Source organism: Dreissena polymorpha, chromosome 6 (assembly GCF_020536995.1).
Source record: "Dreissena polymorpha isolate Duluth1 chromosome 6, UMN_Dpol_1.0, whole genome shotgun sequence".
NCBI lineage: Eukaryota > Metazoa > Mollusca > Bivalvia > Myida > Dreissenidae > Dreissena > Dreissena polymorpha.
Genome location: NC_068360.1, coordinates 103,081,002 through 103,104,424, shown reverse-complemented (window position 1 = coordinate 103,104,424; position 23,423 = coordinate 103,081,002). Strand labels below are relative to the sequence as shown.

Genomic DNA, 23,423 nt, shown 5'->3' with positions numbered 1-23,423 from the left:
ACGTTGGACGTTTTCAATGCTATCAATGTCTTTAATTTTTGATGGACTCCATACACTGCTGGCATATTCCAGATGTGGTCTTACAATGGACTTGAATAATAATCTGAAGCTTCTAAAATCTAGAAATTTAAATGAACGTCTTATTAATCCCATCATTTTGTTGGCTTTATTTACTTGGTTTTGTATGTGTTCATCAAATTTTAATTTTGAGTTTATTGTTACACCAACATCTTTTTCATTTTCAACTCTTTCTAGAGAAACGAGGCCTCCTTCATACTTGGGCATAGTATATGATCTTATTTCTGGGGGTTTTGTTGAAATTTGTAGTATTTTGCACTTGTCTGGGTGAAACTTTAACAGCCATTTGTTGCTCCATTCAAAAAGTTTATTCAAATCATCTTGGAGAATTAACTGATCATTTTTAGTCGAAATCTCACGGTATATTTTTGTATCGTCCGCAAACATAAGAACACTAGAGTTCACACATTTTGGTAAGTCATTTATGAACACCACAAATAGGATCGGTCCTAGTACGGAACCCTGAGGAATGCCGCTGGTGACATCGTGCCATTGTGAGTAGCTCCCATAGACTTGTACCCTTTGTTTACGATCGGTTAAGAAGTTCTGTACCCATTTACATGTTTGTTTGCTGATGCCATATTTTTCCAATTTGTATATTAATCTTTTGTGTGGGACCTTATCGAATGCTTTCATGAAATCTGTGTAAATTGTATCAATTTCGCCTCCTTGATCTAGTATACTAGTCCAGTGGTCCATAACCCTGAGTAACTGTAGGTTGGTTGATCGGGCTCCAATAAATCCAAACTGCTTATCACTGAATAAATCATTAGAGTTCATATGATCAACTATCCGTTTACGAATTAATTTTTCCATCAGTTTGCAGATTACGCTAGTGAGACTGACTGGTCTATAGTTCGAGGCTAATTTTTTATCTCCCTTTTTGAATAATGCTGTAATTTGTCCAATTTTCCATTCATTAGGCACAATACCCGACTTAAAAGAGCTGTTGAATATATGGCACATAGGTATTTGGATTATGTCTGACAGTTTTGACAAAACAATTGGGTGAACTTGGTCTGGACCTGGAGACTTAGATGTGTCGAGTTCGTTTAATAGGGTTTTCACTTCCTCTGGTTTAAATTCATCGTCACTTGACAGACTCTCAAAATTAATGTTCTCCATTTTATCAAAGTTTTCATCAGTTTCTTGTGTGAATACACTAGTAAAGAATGTTGCTAGAACGTCTGCTTTATCTTGGTCACTATTAGCTATAAATAACTTCCCATCTTTCATTTCGTGTAATTCCGATATACCACTACGCGTTTTCCTTTTTGAGTTTATATATGACCAGAAATTTTTACAGTTTGATTTGGATGTCTCCGCTATTTCCTTTTCGTATTTTTTACGCTCCTTTGCTACTATTGATTTCACTTTGTTTCTAGTCCTTGTATATATTTTGTAGTTTTCTTCGTTGTTATGTTTCATGTACTTTTCCCATGCTCGATGTTTTTGCCTAATTAATTTTCTTATTTCTTCACTAAGTGGCACACTGTTTTTCCTCACACTGCTCTTTCTCTTTGGTATGTGTTCGTTCATTTCATTGTTCAGTTTGGTCATAAATATGTCTATCATTTCATTAGTGTCCTTGTTTTCCAATAATTTATCCCAGTCCAAGGTCATTCCTTCTCTTATTTTCTCAAATTCAGCTTTTTTATAGTTAAACTTGATTGTGTTAGTATTGGAATATTGAGTATAACATACAAAGTCAAATGTTATAACTAAATGATCACTATGCCCCAAGGGGTCTTGGTAATTAATGTTTTGTACATTGTTTGAGTCGTTTGTAATTATCAAGTCCAAGATGGATGGTTCCTGTCCAATACGGAATCTAGTTGGTTTATCTATTATCTGTTCAAGAAAGCAGTCTCTTATGCACTCCAAAAAATTTGAACTAACTGAATCCCTTGTTTCACTATTCTCCCAGTTAATGGCTGGAAAGTTAAAGTCACCCGTAATTAATATATGGGAAAATGATTCTTCTTCAAGGTTGCTAATGTGCCTTAGTAATGCGTTCAATAAATCGTAATTTTCCATGTCTGAAGATGGGCTTCTATAGACACATACAACTAGTAATTTATCGTTATCTTTAAGATTAATCTTGATACAACAGTATTCACTAAATCTTTGATTTATGTCAATTTCTACCGCTTTCAGTTCACTATTTACATATATCACTATACCCCTAGAGTTTTTAATTGGAAACTTTTCAGGAAACATATCGTATCCGTCTAGCGCAATTTCACTTTTCATCATTTCAAATCTGCTGTTTTTCGGTAAAGCTTCTGTTATCATAATAATGTCCGGCTTATCTGACATAAATCTAGTTTTAAACTCATCTAGTTTGTTTATAAAACTGTCTGCGTTAGAATAAACACATTTCAGATTACGATTTTTGTACTTATCACCTTGTTGACTAACGGGTTTCACCTTATTTACGTTTTTAAAATGCTTGTCACCAAAAGAACTTGAAGAACCCAACTTATTTACATTAGGATGCTTATCCTCACGATTAACAACATTTTTAGGATGCTTATCCTCACATTTAACAACATTTTTAGGATGCTTATCCTCACAATTCGTAACAGTAACAGTATTGAACAAATGAACAGTTCCTTGTGCTTCTAATCCTTTTTGGCGACTTTTACAATTTTTCTTGCCCAAGGTGGGCCCCGCACCAGGAAGTGGAATTTTCCCGAGTTGTCGTTGCTTGATTTCTCCTTGGCTAATTCAATGAGCTCCTTATTCTGCTCCCTTTCCGCCTTTGTCATGTCATGGGTCACCCCAATTTTGCTCAGAACATTCGTACAGTCCATGTTTTTGAGTTTATGTAGGTTTTTCAACATTGTTTTCTTGTTTTCAGTGTTTCTAAATATTACTCTTGTTGGCCTTGGTTTCTCAGATAGTTCACTCTTTTTCCCCAGTCTAATTACGCTTTCATATCCTTCGTGCTCTATCCCCAGGAAATCCATTAAGTTGTCGATCATTTTTGTATCGTTAATTTTCCTTGTTGTCGGGTCCTTTTCATCGTTTTCTTTTAAACCATGTATAATAATGTTTCTTTCCCTATTGGTGCTATCCCTGATTTCGTACGCCTGGTCCTCTACTGACTTTCTTATTTCTGATATCTTTTTGTCCACTAGCTCAATCTCAAGTTTACTGGCCCCTTCCTGGGCGATTGGTTGAGGGTTTGCACTGATCACGGTTTCCACAATTTTGGTTATTTGCTCATAGTCCACTTTTTTCAGCATTTCCTCTTCTAGTTTTACTATTCTGGTTTCCATTTTTTTCATGTATGCAGCACATCGTTCCTCTATGTCCCTTTCTTGCTTCACATTTCGCATAACCTTTTCGTCACAACTGGGGCAAAACCAATGGAGCTGCGGATTCTTAAAGCTTTCATTTTTGTTATTATTGTCCTGTTGTATGTAGATCACGTGATATTTGTGGTGGCAGTGGTTAATGACTGGGCGAATGCCCAAGGGAAGTAACTGCTGTGAGGAGTTTGGAAAAAACATCGTTGGAATAATCTCCCCTTTTGATTGCACACGAGCTTTCAAACGGTTGAGATCCGGTATTGTATACGTTTGTGACATTGTTTTGAGATCAAGAAGTCATTTCGGCGCTTATATATTTCAGTTTTGTTTTTGAACTTGCAATAGCTATCTTTTAATTGTGATTTGGTGTATTTCGACGTTGTAAAGTGTATAATTCAAAGTGGCATTCATTTTCGCGACCTAGTCCTAGTAACTCGGTGTGAGTGAACGAAGGATTTGTGTTTACTTTTCACCTTAAGTTCAACTGTGCGTTTTATTACCCATTTTGTGATCTATTAAAAACACGTGCTTCGCGCATTTGGACACTTACAGTGTGTTTTACACTAGTGCAATAATTGACACTTGATGTGTTTATAGTGACTGTGATATTTGCATTGATTGAACACTTACCAGTGGATTGCAATTTTGAGTGACACTTTAATACTAATTATTAAAAAACAGGTGCTTCGCGCATTTGGACACATTCAGTGTGTTACACACTAGTGCAATAATTGACACTTTTATCATGTTCATAGTGATATTTGCACTGAACACTGACCAGTGTATTGCAATTTTGACACTTATTGATTATTGAAAACTAGTGCTTTTTAACTTGTGTGACCTTTATTTTTATTAAAGCGTGATTGATCTGTTTTGTTTATATTCTTTTTGTGTAGTTAGATACACATAAGACAAGTTTAGTCGTCCTTATTAGTCTTGTTGCAATAGTATTGTTATGGTAGTATTTGGGTTGTTAAGACTTGTCTTTTTATAATTAGTAGATTTATTACGCAGACTCTTTTGAACAGGATGCAGTGTTGTGTCAGGAAGCATTTTCCTTTTATTTTTTATAGGTGCCCAAGACAGGAGAAAAGTGAACCGTATTGCTGGGGACTCCAATGCTCATCGGATTAAGGATATTCTTCCTGACGATATAGCTGTCAAATGCCTGCCAATCTCTGATGAGAATATGTAATGACAATGGTATAGAACAGTAATTACAGTTTCAGGTTTGTTTCTATTAATGGTATCACATGTACACATTTTTCTAAACGTTAAAACAAAATGATTTATGAAATAAACAAAAGGTTACCGTTTAAACGGTATCCATATGTCAGTTATAAAAGCGTCATTGACATCGCATTTCCAAACTGAAAGTAATGATTATTTCCAGAAGTTATATTCAGATCATTACCCATTTGGGCAATGACGTCATATTAAAACCAACTGTTCTTGCCGTTGTTGAGTCATTGGGTACACATTTTCTACTTACATGCCGTAGTATTTTATAACAAAGACAAATAAATATTGATCCCACATTTCTTCAATAAGACTACACCTGTGTAAAATTTTTATTGTTTTCTACCTAACAAGATGTACATAAAAACGAGTATCTGTTTATTAAATTAAAAATGAATGCGGATGAATAAATGTCGGAAAAAATGTCCTCATGCACGTTGTGCTGACGCGCGTCAAATGTTCAAGACAATTCGGGGAATGATCATGCAACAAATAGCTGGAAAATTTTCCCGAGCACTTTGTGCCGACGTGTGTCAAATATTCAAGACGTCTAGGTCGTACATGGTGTTTTGTTATGTTTACGCTGTTGTGAATAAGGGCCATCTGGCACACATGATACAAATGTATACCAGTCTTTTTTTAACAGCTTTTAATAAGTTTTGCAACATTGTAACGTAATGAACTAAAATGGATTATGTTGATATCAACAGTCGTTTAAATGTTTACTGTTTTTGTAAACATTTTTGAGAAAACACGAAATGCCACCATTTAAACGTGATACTCATAGTTTCTATAAATGATGTAATTATTTCATTTCTTTATACTTAAACAGTTCAAATGTCAAGTCCTAAGCTTTGTATGATTACAGTATTTGTCATCAATATAAAGTTAAACTTATTATGCTGATGTCATCATGTGCAATGATTGGCATCATTGCGTTTTCTAACTAATTTGCATGGTTATATATTTTATTTAAGCGTGTGGAATATTTTACAGATTGTAGGGAATTGTAATTGCAAACTTTTCATTTTAATCTTGAGGCAAAGCATGAATTTTCCTTGTGTATTCATTCATGTATATTTGTGATTTATTTACACAGACATTCGCCAACTCTGTTTTCAAAGGTGCCAAATTTTCTTGTGATCGTTTTCGCCATGCATTGTTGAGAGACTTGTGGAAGATGGATGTTCAACAGCTGTATCTTCATCTAGGCTCAAATGACATTCTTACAAATGAAGCGGTGTTTTACCGGTACATATACAATTAAAAAAAAAGCTTTGATATTTAAATTTAATGTAGTTGTTTCCCATAACTATATAAATTTGCAAAACTAACATTTTACATGGTTTATTCCTCAATGAGTCATGGAAACTTGTAATCATTTTAGAAGTGTTATCTAGTTTCTAATTAATAAATAAAGCATTTCACAATATTTTCTATTATCCATGTTAATTTGACATTTTATGCTCCCCCAAAAAAATTTGGGGGGGGAGCATATAGTCGCCCCTTCGTCAGTCCGTCTGTCCGTCCGTGAACAATTTTTGGATTCTCAGCAACTAAAGGCCGGAATTCAATGAAACTTAATGGGAAGCTTCACTATTAAGAGGAAATGTGCATATTATCAGCGGGTTCTGGTCGGATGATTTGTCACAGAGTTATGGCCCTTTTAAATTTTCTATTAACTGTACATATAGTGCAATTCTTGTCAGGGCTATTTCTCAGCAATTAATGACCGGAATTCAATGAAACTTTATGGGAAGATTTACTACCAAGAGGAGATGTGCATATTATCAGCGGGTTCTGGTCCGATGATTTTTCACAGAGTTATGGCCCTTTGAAATTTTCCATTTACTGTACATATAGTGCAATTCTTGTCCGGGCTATTTCTCAGCAACTAATGACTGGAATTCAATGAAACTTTATGGGAAGCATCACTACCAAGAGGAGATGTGCGTATTATCAGCGGGTTCTGGTCGGATGATTTTTCACAGAGTTATGGCCCTTTGAAAATTTCCATTGTACATATAGTGCAATTCTTGTCCGAGCAATTTCTCAGCAACTTATTACGGGAATTCAATGAAACTTTATGGGAAGCTTCACTACCAACAGGAGATGTGCATATTATCAGCTGGTTCTTGTCGGATGATTTTCCACAGAGTTATGGCCATTTGAAATTTTCCATTGTACATATAGTGCAATTCTTGTCCGAGCTATTTCTCAGCAACTTATTACATGAATTCAATGAAATTTTATGGGAAGCTTCGCTACCAACAGGAGATGTGCATATTACAAGCCGGTTATGGTCGGATGATTTTTCACAGAGTTATGGCCCTTTGAAATTTTCTATAAACTGTACATATAGTGCAATTCTTGTCAGGGCTATTTCTCCCCAACTACTGACTGGAATACAATGAAGCTTTATGGGAAGCTTAACTACCTTGAGGAGATGCGCATGTTATTAGTGGGTATTCTGGTTAGATGATTTATTTACAGAGTTATGGCCCTTTGAAATTTTTAAGTTACTAAACCATCCATTGTATTAATTTGTCCAAAGTTATGCCCCTCAAGACGTTTCCTTTTATCTGAATATATAGTGCAATATTGTGACAAGAAAACCTTTGTGGAGCATCACCCGTCTCAAACGGTTTCTTGTTTCATTATTTGCTGTCTACAATTAATTTTACATGAAATAGCAAATGTTTTATTTATGCGCATAATATTAACAATATAATTATACATATTTGTTTATGTAACTATTTTGATAGGTAAGTCAGTCTGCAAAGAAAAAGAACACATTTGTATATATTTTACTCCACATTTTTTATGCCCCCTTTCGAAGAAAAGTGGGTATATAGTTTTCTCACTGTCTGTCTGTCTGTCACACTTTTCTTGTCCGCTCTCTAATTCAAATAGTTTTCATCTGATCTTTACCAAACTTGGTCAGAAGTTGTATCTAGGCAATATCTAGGTCAAGCTCGAATATGGGCCATGCCGGGTCAAAAACTAGACCATGGGGTCACTTAGTGCATTTTAAGGTTTAAGCATGGTGTCTGCTCTCTAATTGAAGTAGTTTTCATCTGATCTTTACCAAACTTAGTCAGAAGTTGTATCAAGACAACATCTAGGTCATGTTCGAATATGGGTCATGCCGGGTCAAAAACTAGGTCACAGGGTCACTTAGTGCATTTCAAGGATTAAGTATGGTGTCCGCTCTCTAGTTTGGGACTTATTTTGCATTTCTAAATTAACGTTTTTTATGCCGCCGAAGGAGGGCATATAGTGATCGCACTGTCCTTCCGTCTGTTTATCTGATGTCTGTCTGTCCGTCCGTCACACTTTGTGTTTAGGTTTCGAAAAATGCTCATAACTTCTTTTGTCGCTTCAGATGTAACATTCATATTTGATATGCATGTGTACATGGACAAGGCCTTTCCATATGCACACAAATTTTTACCCCATGACCTTGACCTTAGGGTCCGTGTTTAGGGTTTAAAAAATGCATTTAGATTTCGAAAAATGCTCATAATTTCTATCAAAGCATTTATTGGGGGCATACGTCATCCTATGGAGACAGATCTTGTTTAACAATTTAATTGAAAATAATATGTTGTCAACATGAAGTGTATATATGCAAGATCACATTCCCAGTGACAACAACTCTTTGATTGTTGACTGTATTTTAGCTGGACTATTATATATGAAATATATATAGTGGAGCTATCCTACTCAACCCGGCGTTGGCATTTCCGTGAGCGTGCAAATGTTAAAGTTTGCGTACTACTTTAAATATTTTCAATGTCCATTGACATATTGCTTTAATATTTTGCATTCTTGTTTACCAACATGATCCCAACCTATAAACAAGAGCAGACCACTGTATCAAGCATTTTGACAGAATTATTGCCCCTTTTATACTTAGAATATGCATATTATTGATAAATCTATGTTAAATTGTGCGTACTACCCCAAATATTTCCTATGTCCTTTAACATATTGCTTTGTTATGTTGCATACTTGTTAACCAACATGACCTTTAACCTACAAACAAGAGCAGACCACTTAATCAAGCATTTTGATAGAATTACGGCCCCTTTTATACTCAGAATATGCATATTATTGATAAATCTATGTTAAAGTTTGCGTACTACCCCAAATATTTCCTATGTTCTTTGACATATTGCTATTATATTTTGCATACTTGTTTTCCAACATGACCCCAACCTATAAACAAGATCGGACCACTGAATCAAGCATTTTGATAGAATTATGGCCCCTTTTTTACTTTGAGAATTGGACATTTTGCTTAAATTCACATAACTTCTTTATTTATGATAAGATTTTATTAATACTTTGACAAAACAACACTTACCTGAATACCACAATGGATTCCACCCGTGCAATACCAGTGCTCCAGCTAGGCCTAAATCGAAGGGCGCCCCGCCCTGCCCTCCCGAACCTCCGCCCTGACCTTCCTAGGGCCCCCCCTGCCCTTAAAAAAAATAAAAAAATTTTTTTTTTTTTTTTTACATATGATGATTAATAAATCTCTTATTAAAATACATTGTAATTAATTTATTCCTCATTGTAGTTATTAAATTTGAATTGTTTAATGACAATGGGAATAATTTATTCTTACAATTATTGATAACACATAAATTAACATGCATGAGGAAGCATTCTAGAAACACCCGCGCGCTCGAAAGTGCCCTTTTGACAAAATACTGCGCGTCCAAAGTGCCCTTTTGACAAAAAATCCCCCTGCCTTTTTCAAATCCTAGCTGCAGCACTGCAATACCCCACGCCCCAACCCAGAATCCCTGCCCCCCCCCCCCCCCCCAAATTTTTTGTTTTCCTTTTTTTATTTTTGAAAGATCGTCAGATCGTCTAATAAATGACCACACCCCACGTTATACCCCCCTCTCAACCCCCCTACCCCCTCCCCAAATTTTTAGTTTTTTTCCTTTTTTTATTTTTGAAAGATCATCTAATAAATTATTGAATATAAACAATTTCCCCATGATGGCTTACGTTATACTGTCAAGCACTCGAATAGTCAAGCGCGCTGTCCTCTGACAGCTCTTGTTATCTATTTTTATTAATGAAAATGATTGTATTGAAATAATTTCAGAGATGTAGCTGACTTGTGCGATTTGGTGCATCAGGTCAGTCCAGACACTGAGGTTGTCTTTTGCAAAGTTTTCTGAATAAAATACATTGAATTTAGTGGTTTGATAAAAATAGAAAATGCCCAGAGCCAGTAGCACTGACATTTGCAGTGTGATATAAGAAATGGCAAAAATATTTTGAACCTTCTCCCATAACAGATATCTCCCTGTTAGCTAACAAACGTTTTTTTGACTGATAGTTCAGTCACATAAATGTGAGGGGACTGTCAGGATGTTTTTTTTAAATAATAATTATTAAGTGATAAGAAAATATTGAAATTGTGTTCATTGTTATTTGAACTAACTTTAAGAAAGTATTGAAATTGTGTACATTGTTATTTGAACTAACTTGCTTACATTACGTGCATTTCAAGGATTAAGTATGGTGTCCGCTCTCTAGTTTGGGACTTATTTTGCATTTCTGGATTAACTTTTTTAATGCCGCCGAAGGAGGGCATATAGTGATCGAACTGTCCTTCTGTCTGTTTGTCTGATGTCTGTCTGTCCGTCACACTTTGTGTTTAGGTTTCGAAAAATGCTCATAACTTCTTTTGTCGCTTCAGATGTAACATTCATATTTGATATGCATGTGTATATGGACAAGGCCTTTCCATACCCACAAAAATTTTTACCCCATGACCTTGACCTTAGGGTCCGCGTTTAGGGTTCGAAAAATGCTCATAATTTCTATCAAAGCATTTATTGGGGGCATACGTCATCCTATGGAGACAGCTCTTGTTTAACAATTTAATTGAAAATAATATATATGTTTTCTTATCTAAGTTAATGTCAAAGTTCTTGTTTAGTAGGTATTTATTGGTTAAAATGATGAAAAATAAATGTTAAATATATTTTTATGTTTCACAAAGTTTTATATTTAAAGGAGGCGCACAATCGGTGTCCAGAATGCAGGGTTGTTTGCTCCAACGAAGACACTTTGCTGAGCCACTTCTGCAGTCGCCACATCAAGCAACCGGAGACTGGAAAAGAGAGTAAAATTAAGCTGATAGGCTCACCAATGGTATGACTTTAAATCACTAACTTGTGTATGCTTGACAAGCATTTTATGTACAAATAAAGTAACAAAAAAAGGAGGTCAACACATGCACTTTCCCATATAATGCTTTCTGTATCTTTTAGCAACTAATGACACGATTTTGTGTTGACATACTCAATATGATAGTTATAGCCCTATATAACTGGTATGTTCATTTTAGTTAATCTTTCTATTTTATTAAACCTGTTTGATTTAGCTAGATTGCTTGAAAAACACAACCAGGATTATTTTTATGCCCCCGGATCGAAAGATCGGGGGTATATTGTTTTTGGCCTGTCTGTCATTGTATGTGTCCATGTGTGTGTGTGTGTGTGTGTGTGTGTGTCCCAAAACTTTAAACCAAAACTTTAACCTTCATCATAACTTTTGCAATATTGAACATAGCAACTTGATTTTTGGCATGCATGTGTATCTCATGGAGCTGCACATTTTGAGTGGTGAAAGGTCAAAGTCAAGGTCATCCTTCAAGGTCAAAGGTCAAAAAAAATAATTCAAAAACTAACCAAAACTTTAACCTTCTTCATAACTTTTGCAATATTGAACGTAGCAACTTGATATTTGGCATGCATGTGTATCTCATGGAGCTGCACATTTTGAGTGGTGAAAGATCAAGGTCATCCTTAAAGGTCAAAGGTAAAAAAATAATCAAAGTGGCGCATTAGGGGGCATTGTGTTTCTGACAACCACATTTCTTGTTAGCATTGTCTTACCCCTGTTACATGCAATGTACATGTGGCTTATTAAATTGGAAACCCTGGTTTGCATGAGAATATTTTGCAAAACATAGTTGAAAAAACATACATGTATGCAAACTTAGTCATTACTGTTAGTATAATGAGCACCTCTATTTCTGAATATTTTGATTGGATGGTTATGGGCATTTATGCGTGTGTCACATTTATGTATGTGAAAGTGTGTAATTAGACAAAAGAATTTATATTTTTTTATTTTTTGGGTAACAATCACTTATTTTAGAGTTATTTATAAGTAAATCTTACAGATTGCATCTGCTAATCATGAACTCAACGAAGTCAGCTCAAGGAAGTGGAAGGCATGCTTGGAAAATAGAAGTTTCCATTATGAAGGCAAATTTTAGTATATTTCAAATTTGTAACCAAATGAAGTGACAAGATCTTGAATGAAAATTTGATTGAACATTTGTTATCTGTCAAGAGAAACAGTTTGAAGCGAATGAATTAAGTATTGCATATTGTCTATAAGTTAATTGTGTGACCTGAACCCTGTGAGGGATATTACTTATTTTTATACGCCGGTTTTGAAAAAACGGGACGTATTATAGTTTCACCCTTGGCGGGCGGCGGCGTCCATAACAGTGTCCACTCTCTAATTCAAATAGTTTTCATCCGATCTTCACCAAACTTGGTCAGAAGTTGTATCTAGACAATATCTAGGTCAAGTTTGAATATGGGTCATGCCAGGTCAAAAACTAGGTAACGGGGTCACGTAGTGCATTTGAAGGATTTAGCATTGGTGGCTCTTTTATTGGAGTAGTTTTCATCTGATCTTTACCAAATTTGGTCATAAGTTGTGTGTAAATGATATATAGGTCAAGTTCAAATATGGGTTATGCCGGGTCAAAAACTAGGTCGCGAGGTCACTTAGAGCATTTCATGCATTTCGCATGGTGTCTGCTCTCTAATTGAAGTAGTTTTCATCCAATCTTCACAAACTTTGGTCAGAAGTTTTATCTAGACAATATCTAAGTCAAGTTCAATTATGGGTCATGCCGGGTCAAAAACAAGGTCAGGGGTTCACTTAGTACATTTCAAGGATTAAGCATGGTGTCCGCTCTAAAATTGAAGTAGTTATCATCCGATCTTCACCAACTTTGGTCAGAAATTGTGTCAAAATGTTATCTAGGTCAAGTTCAAATATGGGTCACGCCAGGTCAAAAACTAGGTCACGAGGTTACTTAGTGCATTTCAAGCATTTAGCACGGTGTCCACTCTCTTATTGAAGTAGTTTTCATCTGATCTTCACCAAATGTGGTCAGAAGTTGTATCTAGACAATATCTAGTTCAAGTTCAAATATGGGTCATGCTGGGTCAAAAACTAGTTCACAGGGTGCATTTCAAGGATTTAGCATGGTGTAAGCTCTTTAATTGAAAGAGTTTTCATCCGATCTTCACCAAATTTGGGCAGATGTTGTGTCTTAATGATATCTAAGTCAAGTTCAGATATAGGTCATGCCGGGTCGAAAACTAGGTCACTTAGTGCATTTCCAGCGTTTAGCATGGTGTCCAAAACCTTCAAACGGGTGTATCTTGTGACAGTTTAGCACTCTTGTTTATTACATTAAAGCCACACACCTTGAAATGAAATACATGTTACTCAGTACATATAGATGCAATTTGAAAGTGTGCAAAATTGTCATTAAATCTATAGCCTAGTTAGCAAGTAATTTATTTTTTTATATTTTAAAACTGAATGTATGATTTGTATACGTACATGTTAAATTCGAGAAACACAATTATTTTTAAGTTTTAAAGCACAAGAAAGACGGATTTCTACCTTGCAACCACCAGATATATTCTAATTGGCAAAGATAAAATATGTTTCTTATTTATATCCAATTTTACTATGCCAGATATTTCATTTCAAGGTGTGTGGCTTTAAGGAATGTTTTTTAAATGGGTATATTACCAAGATCTGCACAGCCAGGGTGATATTAACCTTCAGATGTTAAAGCTTTCTAAGAATTTTAAGGCTTGCCTTTTATACTTGAAATGATAAATCATTAACATGTTTTGTTCTTTAGGAACATACAAACATTTCCCACCCACCATGTGGATCAAGATGTTTGGGCTGATGATTCTGGGTCGTATGTGTGGACAAGGTGGTCTTCATTACATCATGATGCAGCCTTGTATTCAACAACATGTTAACCTGTCCCAGCGGATGTTGATGCTTTTAAATCTCTTAAATGATATTGAGAAAAATCCAGGACCGGTACTTTATGACAAAATATACATCGTTTATTGAATAACTATATATATTTATTTTAACATTAAAGTGATTTTTTTCTTGCATTTTTGTGCCTTTTGTTACTGAGAACTATTTTATCATATGTTGGTGATTGAAACCCAGGACCTGTAAGTGCTTCTTAATATTTGCAACAAATGACAAATCATGTTAAGTTTTTGAAACATCTGTTTTTGTTCAGTTAAAGGACATATTGAACTCACTAATTGCTAAGTTAACTTAGATGCATCAAGTTTTTATTGATGATTTCTACTTTCTGTTGAATCATTATCCTTTCCAAAGCCAGAGAGATATAGTGTTGGCGTTTTCCATCGGTCAGTCTGTCAGTCCATCCATCTGTTTGTTACAAACATTTTAGGGCTTCATATCATGAATTTAATAAGATTTCAACATGGAAAAATAAGTGTATGCCATATTCATACAATAGTGCAAATTTACTTTTTTTCTTTCTTTTTAGATTAGTTATTAACAGAAGAACAGAACAGTAACATACTTTTATTACATTAACAGAGGCTCTGATTAGATGTGTATCTGCGTAAAGAACTCATAGAAAAATATCAATATATAGATAAATAAAACAAAAATAGAGTTAAACAAATCATGGTGAAATCCACAATACACACCAAGAGCTATTAGTAGGCTTATCTCCATTGACTTATTTCACAGTAAATCTCTTTTTTTTGCCTTTTCATTAACATTTTCAATCAAAAATAACATTTGTGAAAAACTTAGTCAATGATTATAACTAAAGTTAAAAATGTGGACACTGTAAGTTAATTGACTTTGGCTTCCAATCTGCAGTTTACAAAGTTGCTTGTTATAGGAGTATTCGTGCAAATGGATATCCTGCAAGGAAGACTTCCACTCCATAGGACAGCAAGATGCACATATCATCTCTCATGTGGTTCAAGAGAAATGCTGTAGATGGGGAGACTGTACCAAAGTCCTGAGCTTTAATAGTCTTGAAATCCATGAACTTAAACATCTCTATGATGTGCGTTTAGCACTGTGTATGAACTGGTGTTGCTTCATTTTCTGCATATCTTTATCTCAGTCTTCTCTAGTTTTGATGGTCAAATACATATTGTCTGCCAGTTTTTTTCCCCCAATACTGCCGTTCATCGTTTGCTTGCATCAAGAGTTTAAAAGAAATTAAAACTCATTTGTTTAGTTAGAATCTTATGAAAGACTTAAATGGCCATGTTTAATACAATTGTATAACAACATATATGAGCTAAAAAAATAGTTGGAATAATTAATGTTTATATGAACATAACAAATTTACTTAAAATCATAGGTCTTGTTTTTGTCTGCCACTATAAGAACCAGAACATATTTCGGACATTCGAGGATGACTTGCTGTGTTAGAGGATCATCAGGTGATGGAAGAAACCAGGCTTTTTTCGACTCAATGTTGATGAAACCTGATCGACATGCTCATCTTGGTTGAGTAAGCCTGGGTTGAGTGTTTCCAAAAAGTAGGTAACCTGGTGAAATCTTAGGAAAACATTGTAACCAGATCCAGGTTTATTTGACTGACAGACCGATGGACAGTGGGTCAACCGTAAATCCCTTCATGTGAAAACGGTAGGGACAAAATAAATATCACATTGCTCTTCTGAGTTCATTTGAAAACCAAGTTTTATCACAAAATTAAAATGGTCAATGTATTATTTTGTGTATTTAAAAAATATGTGAATATTAAGTTTCATGAAATCTTACTGAGTTTTCTCAATTTTAACTACTATTCGGACATGGACTGACGGACAAATGGGCAACAATGTCGCAATTTGTATACCAAGTTTTATAAGAATTGTTTCATAAAAGTAACCAATGTGTCTGTTCTATGTCAAGGTAACTACTAGGATGAAATACACAAAAAGATTTGGTTCACAATAGGGTAGGCTCCGCGTGCCGTGAACCGGGGCAACAGCTTTTGTCATTTAACATTTGTGTTATAATGGCATAAGCTGGCAGATACCCTTTAACTTTAACGATGTTTTCCGATAATTTCTCGGAAAATAAAATCTAGCAATTTTTATTTAATTTAGATTACTAAATATTAATATTATATTTATGCCCCCCTTGGAAGAAGAGGGGTATATGTTTTGCACATGTCAGTTGGTTGGTCCACCAGATGGTTTCCTGATGATAACTCAAGAACGCTTTGGCCTAGGATCATGAAACTTCATAGGTTTATTGATCTCGAAATAGTAAAGTGGTTTCCGGATGATAACTCAAGAACGCTTACGCCTAGGATCATGAAACTTCATAGGTACATTGATGATGACTCGGAGATGACATCTATTGATTTTCAGGTCACTAAGTCAAAGGTCAAGGTCACAGTGACTCGAAATAGAAAAATGGTTTCCGGATGATAACTCATAAATGCTTACGCCTAGGATCATAAAATAAAAAAATCATTGGTACATTGATAATGACTGGCAGATGACCCCCTTCATAGGTACATTGATAATGACTGGCAGAAGGCCCTTATTGATTTTCAGGTCACTAGGTCAAAGAGTAAGGTCATAGTGACTCAAAACAGTTTAATGGTTTCCTGTTGATAGCTCAAGAATACTTAGGTCTATGATCATGAAACTTCTCAAGTACATTGATCATGACTGGCAGATGACCCCTATTGATTTCAGGTCACTAGGTCAAAAGTCAAGTTCACAGTGACAAAACGTATTCACAATGGCTGCCACTACAACTGACAGCCCATAGGGGGGGGCATGCATGTTTACAAACAGCCCTTGTTCTGTGTTAAAATTATGTACACGTCTGCGTTAAATAAATATGTTCACATTTGAAATAAAGCTAAAAATGTGTATTGTTGTTATTAGTAATTTGAACCGAATTGCCCTGTGGGAAGTATAAGTACTATCAACCAGACCTTAATATGTGGGTAATTAAAGAGCACGAGAAAAGATGAAAATTAAGTTAGCTCAACCATTTTAAGCAATATTACTGGTTCACACTTTTTACGATGCAAAATCTGAAGGGTCCCTAGACTATGATGATTACTTACACGAGGAGTGTCCTATTCATTGCTGCTGCATGATCCTATCAGTAACGAATTAACGCTTGTATCGTTAAAGCAAGTCGTATATTCACGTTTATAAATATTTAAATAGAAAATAAAGGTTTAATTGTCGCATATCCACCGCATGATGTGTTTCTTATAAAGTGCACGTATATTCAAACCGAAACAATTTGTCCTTAAATAAAAATATACTACATGTGATCATATGTGGCCTCACAAGGCTTATTATGAATTTATTTTATCGCCATCGCAATGAGATGTAAATAGTTCATACATGCACAGTGTTCTTTCAACACAACCAAATCACACTTATAGTCGCGTCTTGCGAAAATAGGTCTTAATGCGTATGCGGCCAGCGTAAGTCAAACACGGTCTGCGCTATTTCGCAGTGATTGTTGTTAGGTCAAAAACGTGCATGAAGAAGTCCGGATTTCCGCAGTGATTTGGCCAATGCTGTGGGTGATTTCTCTGAAATCAATAATTAAAATATTCTGATTCATTCATTCGGGTCTACAGGCGTGAAATTTCCCCATTAAATTGTTTGTTGATAAAGGGTATTTTATGTGAAAAGCTTGGTAAGACAGCTACGCCGAACAACCGAACTAGCATTCATTAATTTGATCAAAATATGCACACAGCAGAATGATTGTGTTTCTTACATGGCTTTTAGAAGAACAGACCATGCAGGCGAGCAGTGAACAATATGATTAGGTTTAGTTGCCCTAACCCTATATACCCTTGGTATGACTTGTGAGTGTTGAACTAATGTGCTACAGCATCACTTAAATACGAACATACGATAGTCAGGTATCCCCGCATAATGACATATAGAATATTACTGGGTAGATACATGTACCGCTTGGCAAACTTGAGCCTGGGATAGTCGGTTATACCCGCTTTGTGAAATTAGGAATATAACAGGTTTGATATAGCATTAACAGTACGTACTTGGGGGTTATAGGAAATACCCGGTATATGACTATCCTGTATATAACTAAATGACGTCAAAAATACAACTGATGTGATACGGCATTACTTATACGAGCATAGGGTAGTAAGGTATAACTCGCCTCCTACAAAAATGACCTGATTCGATTTGCTTTGAGAGGCCATGTGCCCATTGTGTATTTTCCATACACCCTGAGAAATTTCCATACACCCCGAGTAATCGGTTGAGATATAATGGATACACAGTTAGTAACTGATTGTGTATAGGATATACACCCTCAGTTCCCTTCTCGAGCTTTGCTCTCATACACCATCAGTTACAAACAGTGTAACTAATACGGTATTACTTATAACAGCATGGGGGTAGTAGTATATACCGCTATATAACTCGCTAGTATAGTACAGGCTTGATACGGCATTACTTATATACGAGCATTGGGTAGTAGGATATATCCGGTATATTGCTCGCTAGCAAAGTACTGGCTTGATACGGCATTACTTATATACGAGCATGGGGTAGTAGGATATACCCGCTATATAACTCGCTAGTATAGTACTGGCTTGGTACGGCATTACTTATATACGAGCATGGGGTAGTAGTAATATCCGGTACATGACTCGCTAGTATAGTACTGGCTTGATACGGCATTACTTATATACGAGCATGGGTAGTAGGATATACCCGGTATATAACTCGCTAGTATAGTACTGGCTTGAAACGGCATTACTTATATACGAGCATGGGGTAGTAGGATATACCCGGTATATAACTCGCTAGTATAGTACTGGCTTGATACGGCATTACGTATATACGAGCATGGGGTAGTAGGATATACCCGGTATATGACTCGTTAGTATAGTACCGGCTTGATACGGCATTACTTATATACCAGCATTGGGTAGTAGGATATATCCGGTATATAGCTTGCTAGTATAGTACCGGCTGGATACGGCATTACTTATATACGAGCATGGGGTAGTAGTATATACCCGCTATGACTCTCTAGTATAGTACCGGTTTGATACGGCATTACTTATATACGAGCATGGGGTAGTAGAATATACCCGCTATATAACTCGCTAATATAGTACTGGCTTGATACGGCATTACTTATAATGAGCATGGGGGTAGTAGGATATACCCGCTATATAACTCGCTAGTATAGTACTGGTTTGATACGGCATTACTTATATACCAGCATGGGGTTGTAGAATATACCCGGTATACAACTCGCTAGTATGGTACTGGCTTGATACGCATTACTTATATAAAGGCATGGGGTATTAGGATATACCCGGTATATGACTCGCTAGTATAGTCCTGGGTTGGTACGGCATTACTTACATACGAGCATGGGGTAGTAGTATATACCCGCTATGGCTCGCTAGTATAGTACTGGCTTGATACGGCATTACTTTTATACGAGCATGGGGTAGTAGGATATACCCGGTATATGACTCGTTAGTATAGTACTGGCTTGATACGGCATTACTTATATACGAGCATGGGGTAGTAGGGTATACCCGGTATATGACTCGCTAGTATAGTACTGGCTTGAAAACGGCATTACTTATATACGAGCATGGGGTAGTAGTATATACCCGCTATGACTCGCTAGTATAGTACTGGCTTGATACGGCATTACTTATACCGGGTATACGAGCATGGGGTAGTAGGATATATCCGGTATATGACTCGCTAGTAAAGTACTGGCTTGATACGGCATTACTTATATACGAGTATTGGGTAGTAGGATATACCCGTTATATGACTCGCTAGTATAGTACCCGGCTTGATACGGCATTACTTTTATACCAGCATGGGGTAGTAGGTTATACCCGGTATATAACTCGCTAGTATAGTACTGGCTTGAAACGACATTACTTATATACGAGCATGGGGTAGTAGGATATACCCGCTATATAACTCGCTAGTTAAGTACCGGCTTGATACGGCATTACTTATGTAAAGGCATGGGGTAGTATGATATACCCGGTATATGACTCACTAGTATAGTACTGGCTTGATACGGCATTACTTATATACGAGCATGGGGTAGTAGGATATACCCGCTCTATAACTCGCTAGTTTAGTACTGGCTTGAAACGGCATTACTTATATACGAGCATGGGGTAGTAGGATATACCCGCTATATAACTCGCTAGTATAGTACCGGCTTGATACGGCATTACTTATATACGAGCATGGTGTAGTAGGATACACCCGGTATATAACTCGCTAGTATAGTACTGGCTTGATACGGCATTACTTATACGAGCATGGGGTAGTTGGATATACCCGGTATAAGACTCGTTTACCAGCATGGGGTAGTAGGATATACCCGGTACATAACTCGCTAGTATAGTACTGGCTTGATACGGCATTACTTATATACCAGCATGGGGTAGTAGGATATACCCGGTACATAACTCGCTAGTATAGTACTTGCTTGATACGGCATTACTTATATACCAGCATGGGGTAGTAGGATATACCCGCTATATTACTCGCTAGTATAGTACTGGCTTGATACGGCATTACTTATATACGAACATGGGGTAGTAGGGTATACCCGGTATATGACTCGCTAGTATAGTACTGGCTTGGTACGGCATTACTTATATATAAGCATGGGGTAGTAGTATATACCCGCTATGACTCGCTAGTATAGTACCGGCTTGATACGGCATTACTAATGTACGAGCATGGGGTAGTAGGATATATCCGGTATATGACTCGCTAGTATAGTACTGGCTTGATACGGCATTACTTATATACGAGCATGGGGTAGGAGGATATACCCGCTATATAACTCGCTAATATAGTACTGGCTTGATACGGCATTACTTATATACGAGCATGGGTAGTAGGATATATCCGATACATGACTCGCTAGTATAGTACTGGCTTGATACGGCATTACTTATATACGAGCATTGGGGTAGTAGTATATACAATGGCTGTTTGTAAAACATGCATGCCCTCCATATGGGTTGTCAGTTGTAGTGGCAGCCATTGTGTGAATACGTTTTTGTCACTGTGACCTTGAACATAGTGACCTGAAAATCAATTGGGGTCATCTGCCAGTCATGATCAATGTTCCTATGAAGTTTCATGATCTTAGTTTCATGATCCTAGGCCTAAGCATTCTTGAGTTACCATCTTTGAAACCATTTTATTATTTGGAATAACTGTGACCTTGACCTAGTAACCTGAAATCAAGATGGGTCATCTGCCAGTCATGATCAATGTACCAATGAAGTTTCATGATCCTAGGCCTAAGCGTTCTCAAGTTATCATCCGGAAACCATCTGATGGACGGACCGACCGACCGACATGTGGAAAACAATATACCCCCCTCTTCTTCGAAGGGGTGCATAATTAGAGAGCGGACACCATGCTCAAAGTTTAAAACGCACTAAGTGACCCCTTGGCCTAGATTTTGACCCGGCATTACCCATATTCGAACTTGACTAGACATCATATAGATACAACATCTGACCGAGTTTGGTGAAGATCGGGTAAAAACAACTTGAATTAGAGAGCGGACACTTAATACGGACCGACAGACAAGACAGGCAGACGGACCGACAAACTTCGTTTGTGGGGGTATAAAAATGTATTAATAATGCTACTGGTATTTCATTTCTGCGTATTTTAGTCTTATATACAATATGTATAGTTTCTATTAAGTGCATTATTCCAATTTACTATTCATGACACTAACTTCTACTTTATAAACAAAAACTTTCAGATCATTTGCTGTTATTTGTAACTGAACGAGCAAAGAAAAAAATCTTACGTTTGAATAACTAATAAATCCTTCCAACAATAAGCATTTTTCCTTGTGACTTGACTTTCACTGGGAATCAAACCCAGATCTCCGACTTACTTAGTAAGTCGGCATGTTTTCTTTACACCATGAAAGCGATAAGTTGAAGGAAAAAGCTAATCATTATGTACACAAAATATATTTAATGGATAAAATTTTTAGAAGTCTTTTTCCTACAAGTCTGTATTAACCATTTGACCCCCATGACATGGCCAGTTTTATGCTAACACAATTGTGTTTAGTTTTACTACATTTACACGATGCTTTGCTGAATACCAAATATCTATGCAGTCAGATTCATAGATAATTTTCCACTTTATACATTAATTAAATTTGGACTTGCTCACATTTTGGCAAAATGACAATTTTCCAAAACAATCAAATTATAGAACAAGAGCCCTAAGGTGCTCAACTGTGACCGGAAGAAACTAAACTATTCTGAGAGGGTGTAGTTTAGAATAATAAATGAACTTGATGAAAAATATGTAATTTGTAGGCAAATAATCATTTATAAACTTGACTTTGCTTATCATTACAGCAAATGTTTTGACAAACTTTAAACAAGATGTGTTTGTGAAACACAATGTCCCCCTAAATGACGTTTGACCTTGTAGGATGACCTTGACCCTTCACCACTCAAAATGTGCAGCTCCATGAGATACACATGCATTTCAAATATAAAATTGCTAGCTTCAATATTGCAGAAGTGACATTACATGATCAATTTTGACCCATATATTTGACCTTGAAGGATGACCTTGACCTTTCACCACTAAAAATGTGCAGCTCCATGAGATACACATGCATGCCAAATATCAAGTTGCTATCTTCAATATAGAAAAAGTATTCATAAAATAGCGATTTGGGCCACATATATTTGACCTCTGACCTTGAAGGATGACCTTGACCTTTCACCACTCAAAATGTGCAGATCCATGAGATACACATGCATGCCAAATATCAAGTTGCTATCTTCAATATTGCAAAAGTATAATAAAATGAGCGATTTTGGACACATATATTTGACATCTGACCTTGAAGGATGAACTTAACCTTTCACCACTCAAATTGTGCAGCTCCATGAGATACACATGCATGCCAAATATCAAGTTGCTATCTTGAATATGGAAATACTGCAAAAGTGTACATTAAATGAGCGATTTGAACCATATATTTGACCTTTGACCTTGAAGGATGACCTTGACCTTTCACCACTCAAAATGTGCAGCTCCATGAGATACATATTGCATGCAAAATATCAAGTTCCTATCTTCAATATGCAAAAGTTATTGCCCAATGTTAAAGTTGGCGCAACCACCAACCAACCAACAGACAGGGCAAAAACAATATGTCCCCCACTACTATAGTGGGGGACATAAAAAAGGAACACCAATTTTAAATGCAACTTCCAGTGTTTACAAGCTTTTTTTGATTTGACATTTTGACCCACTTTTTGACGTTATGTGATCCAGTTCAAAGTCAGCTGAGATAAATTGGGCAAATGCTCTGATCATCTTTCATGAAAAATGCACATAAAAAAGCCCAATTGTGTGTTAACAAGGTTCTATCCGCACTTTAAGAAAAACTGTCATGTCCACTGGGCCCCATGTTAGTTTACAAACCGGAACCAGTTACAAACTCGAAACTGAGCTTCATTGAGAATTAAATATCTGACCAAATTATGGAGATATGGCAAAAATGTCACTTCTAGAAATTTACAAGGTTCATTATAGCCAT

The 23,423-nt window shown here is 36.2% G+C and overlaps 2 protein-coding genes across 2 annotated transcripts in view; both read left to right on the top strand.

Annotated features, from left to right (window-relative positions):
• The window catches only part of LOC127834929 (uncharacterized), a 438,004-nt gene that overhangs the window by 346,062 nt on the left and 68,519 nt on the right, over window positions 1-23,423 (top strand). The window lies entirely within an intron of this gene.
• LOC127835961 (uncharacterized) overlaps window positions 3,590-23,423 on the top strand; it is a 22,751-nt gene continuing 2,917 nt past the window's right edge. Inside the window, exons 1-7 of the mRNA XM_052362378.1 lie at window positions 3,590-3,652; window positions 4,469-4,598; window positions 5,734-5,885; window positions 9,763-9,796; window positions 10,683-10,820; window positions 11,857-11,941; window positions 13,636-13,826. Coding sequence (XP_052218338.1) covers window positions 4,590-4,598; window positions 5,734-5,885; window positions 9,763-9,796; window positions 10,683-10,820; window positions 11,857-11,941; window positions 13,636-13,826 — 609 coding nt within the window. The 5' untranslated portion in view covers window positions 3,590-3,652; window positions 4,469-4,589. The remainder of the gene's footprint in view (window positions 3,653-4,468; window positions 4,599-5,733; window positions 5,886-9,762; window positions 9,797-10,682; window positions 10,821-11,856; window positions 11,942-13,635; window positions 13,827-23,423) is intronic.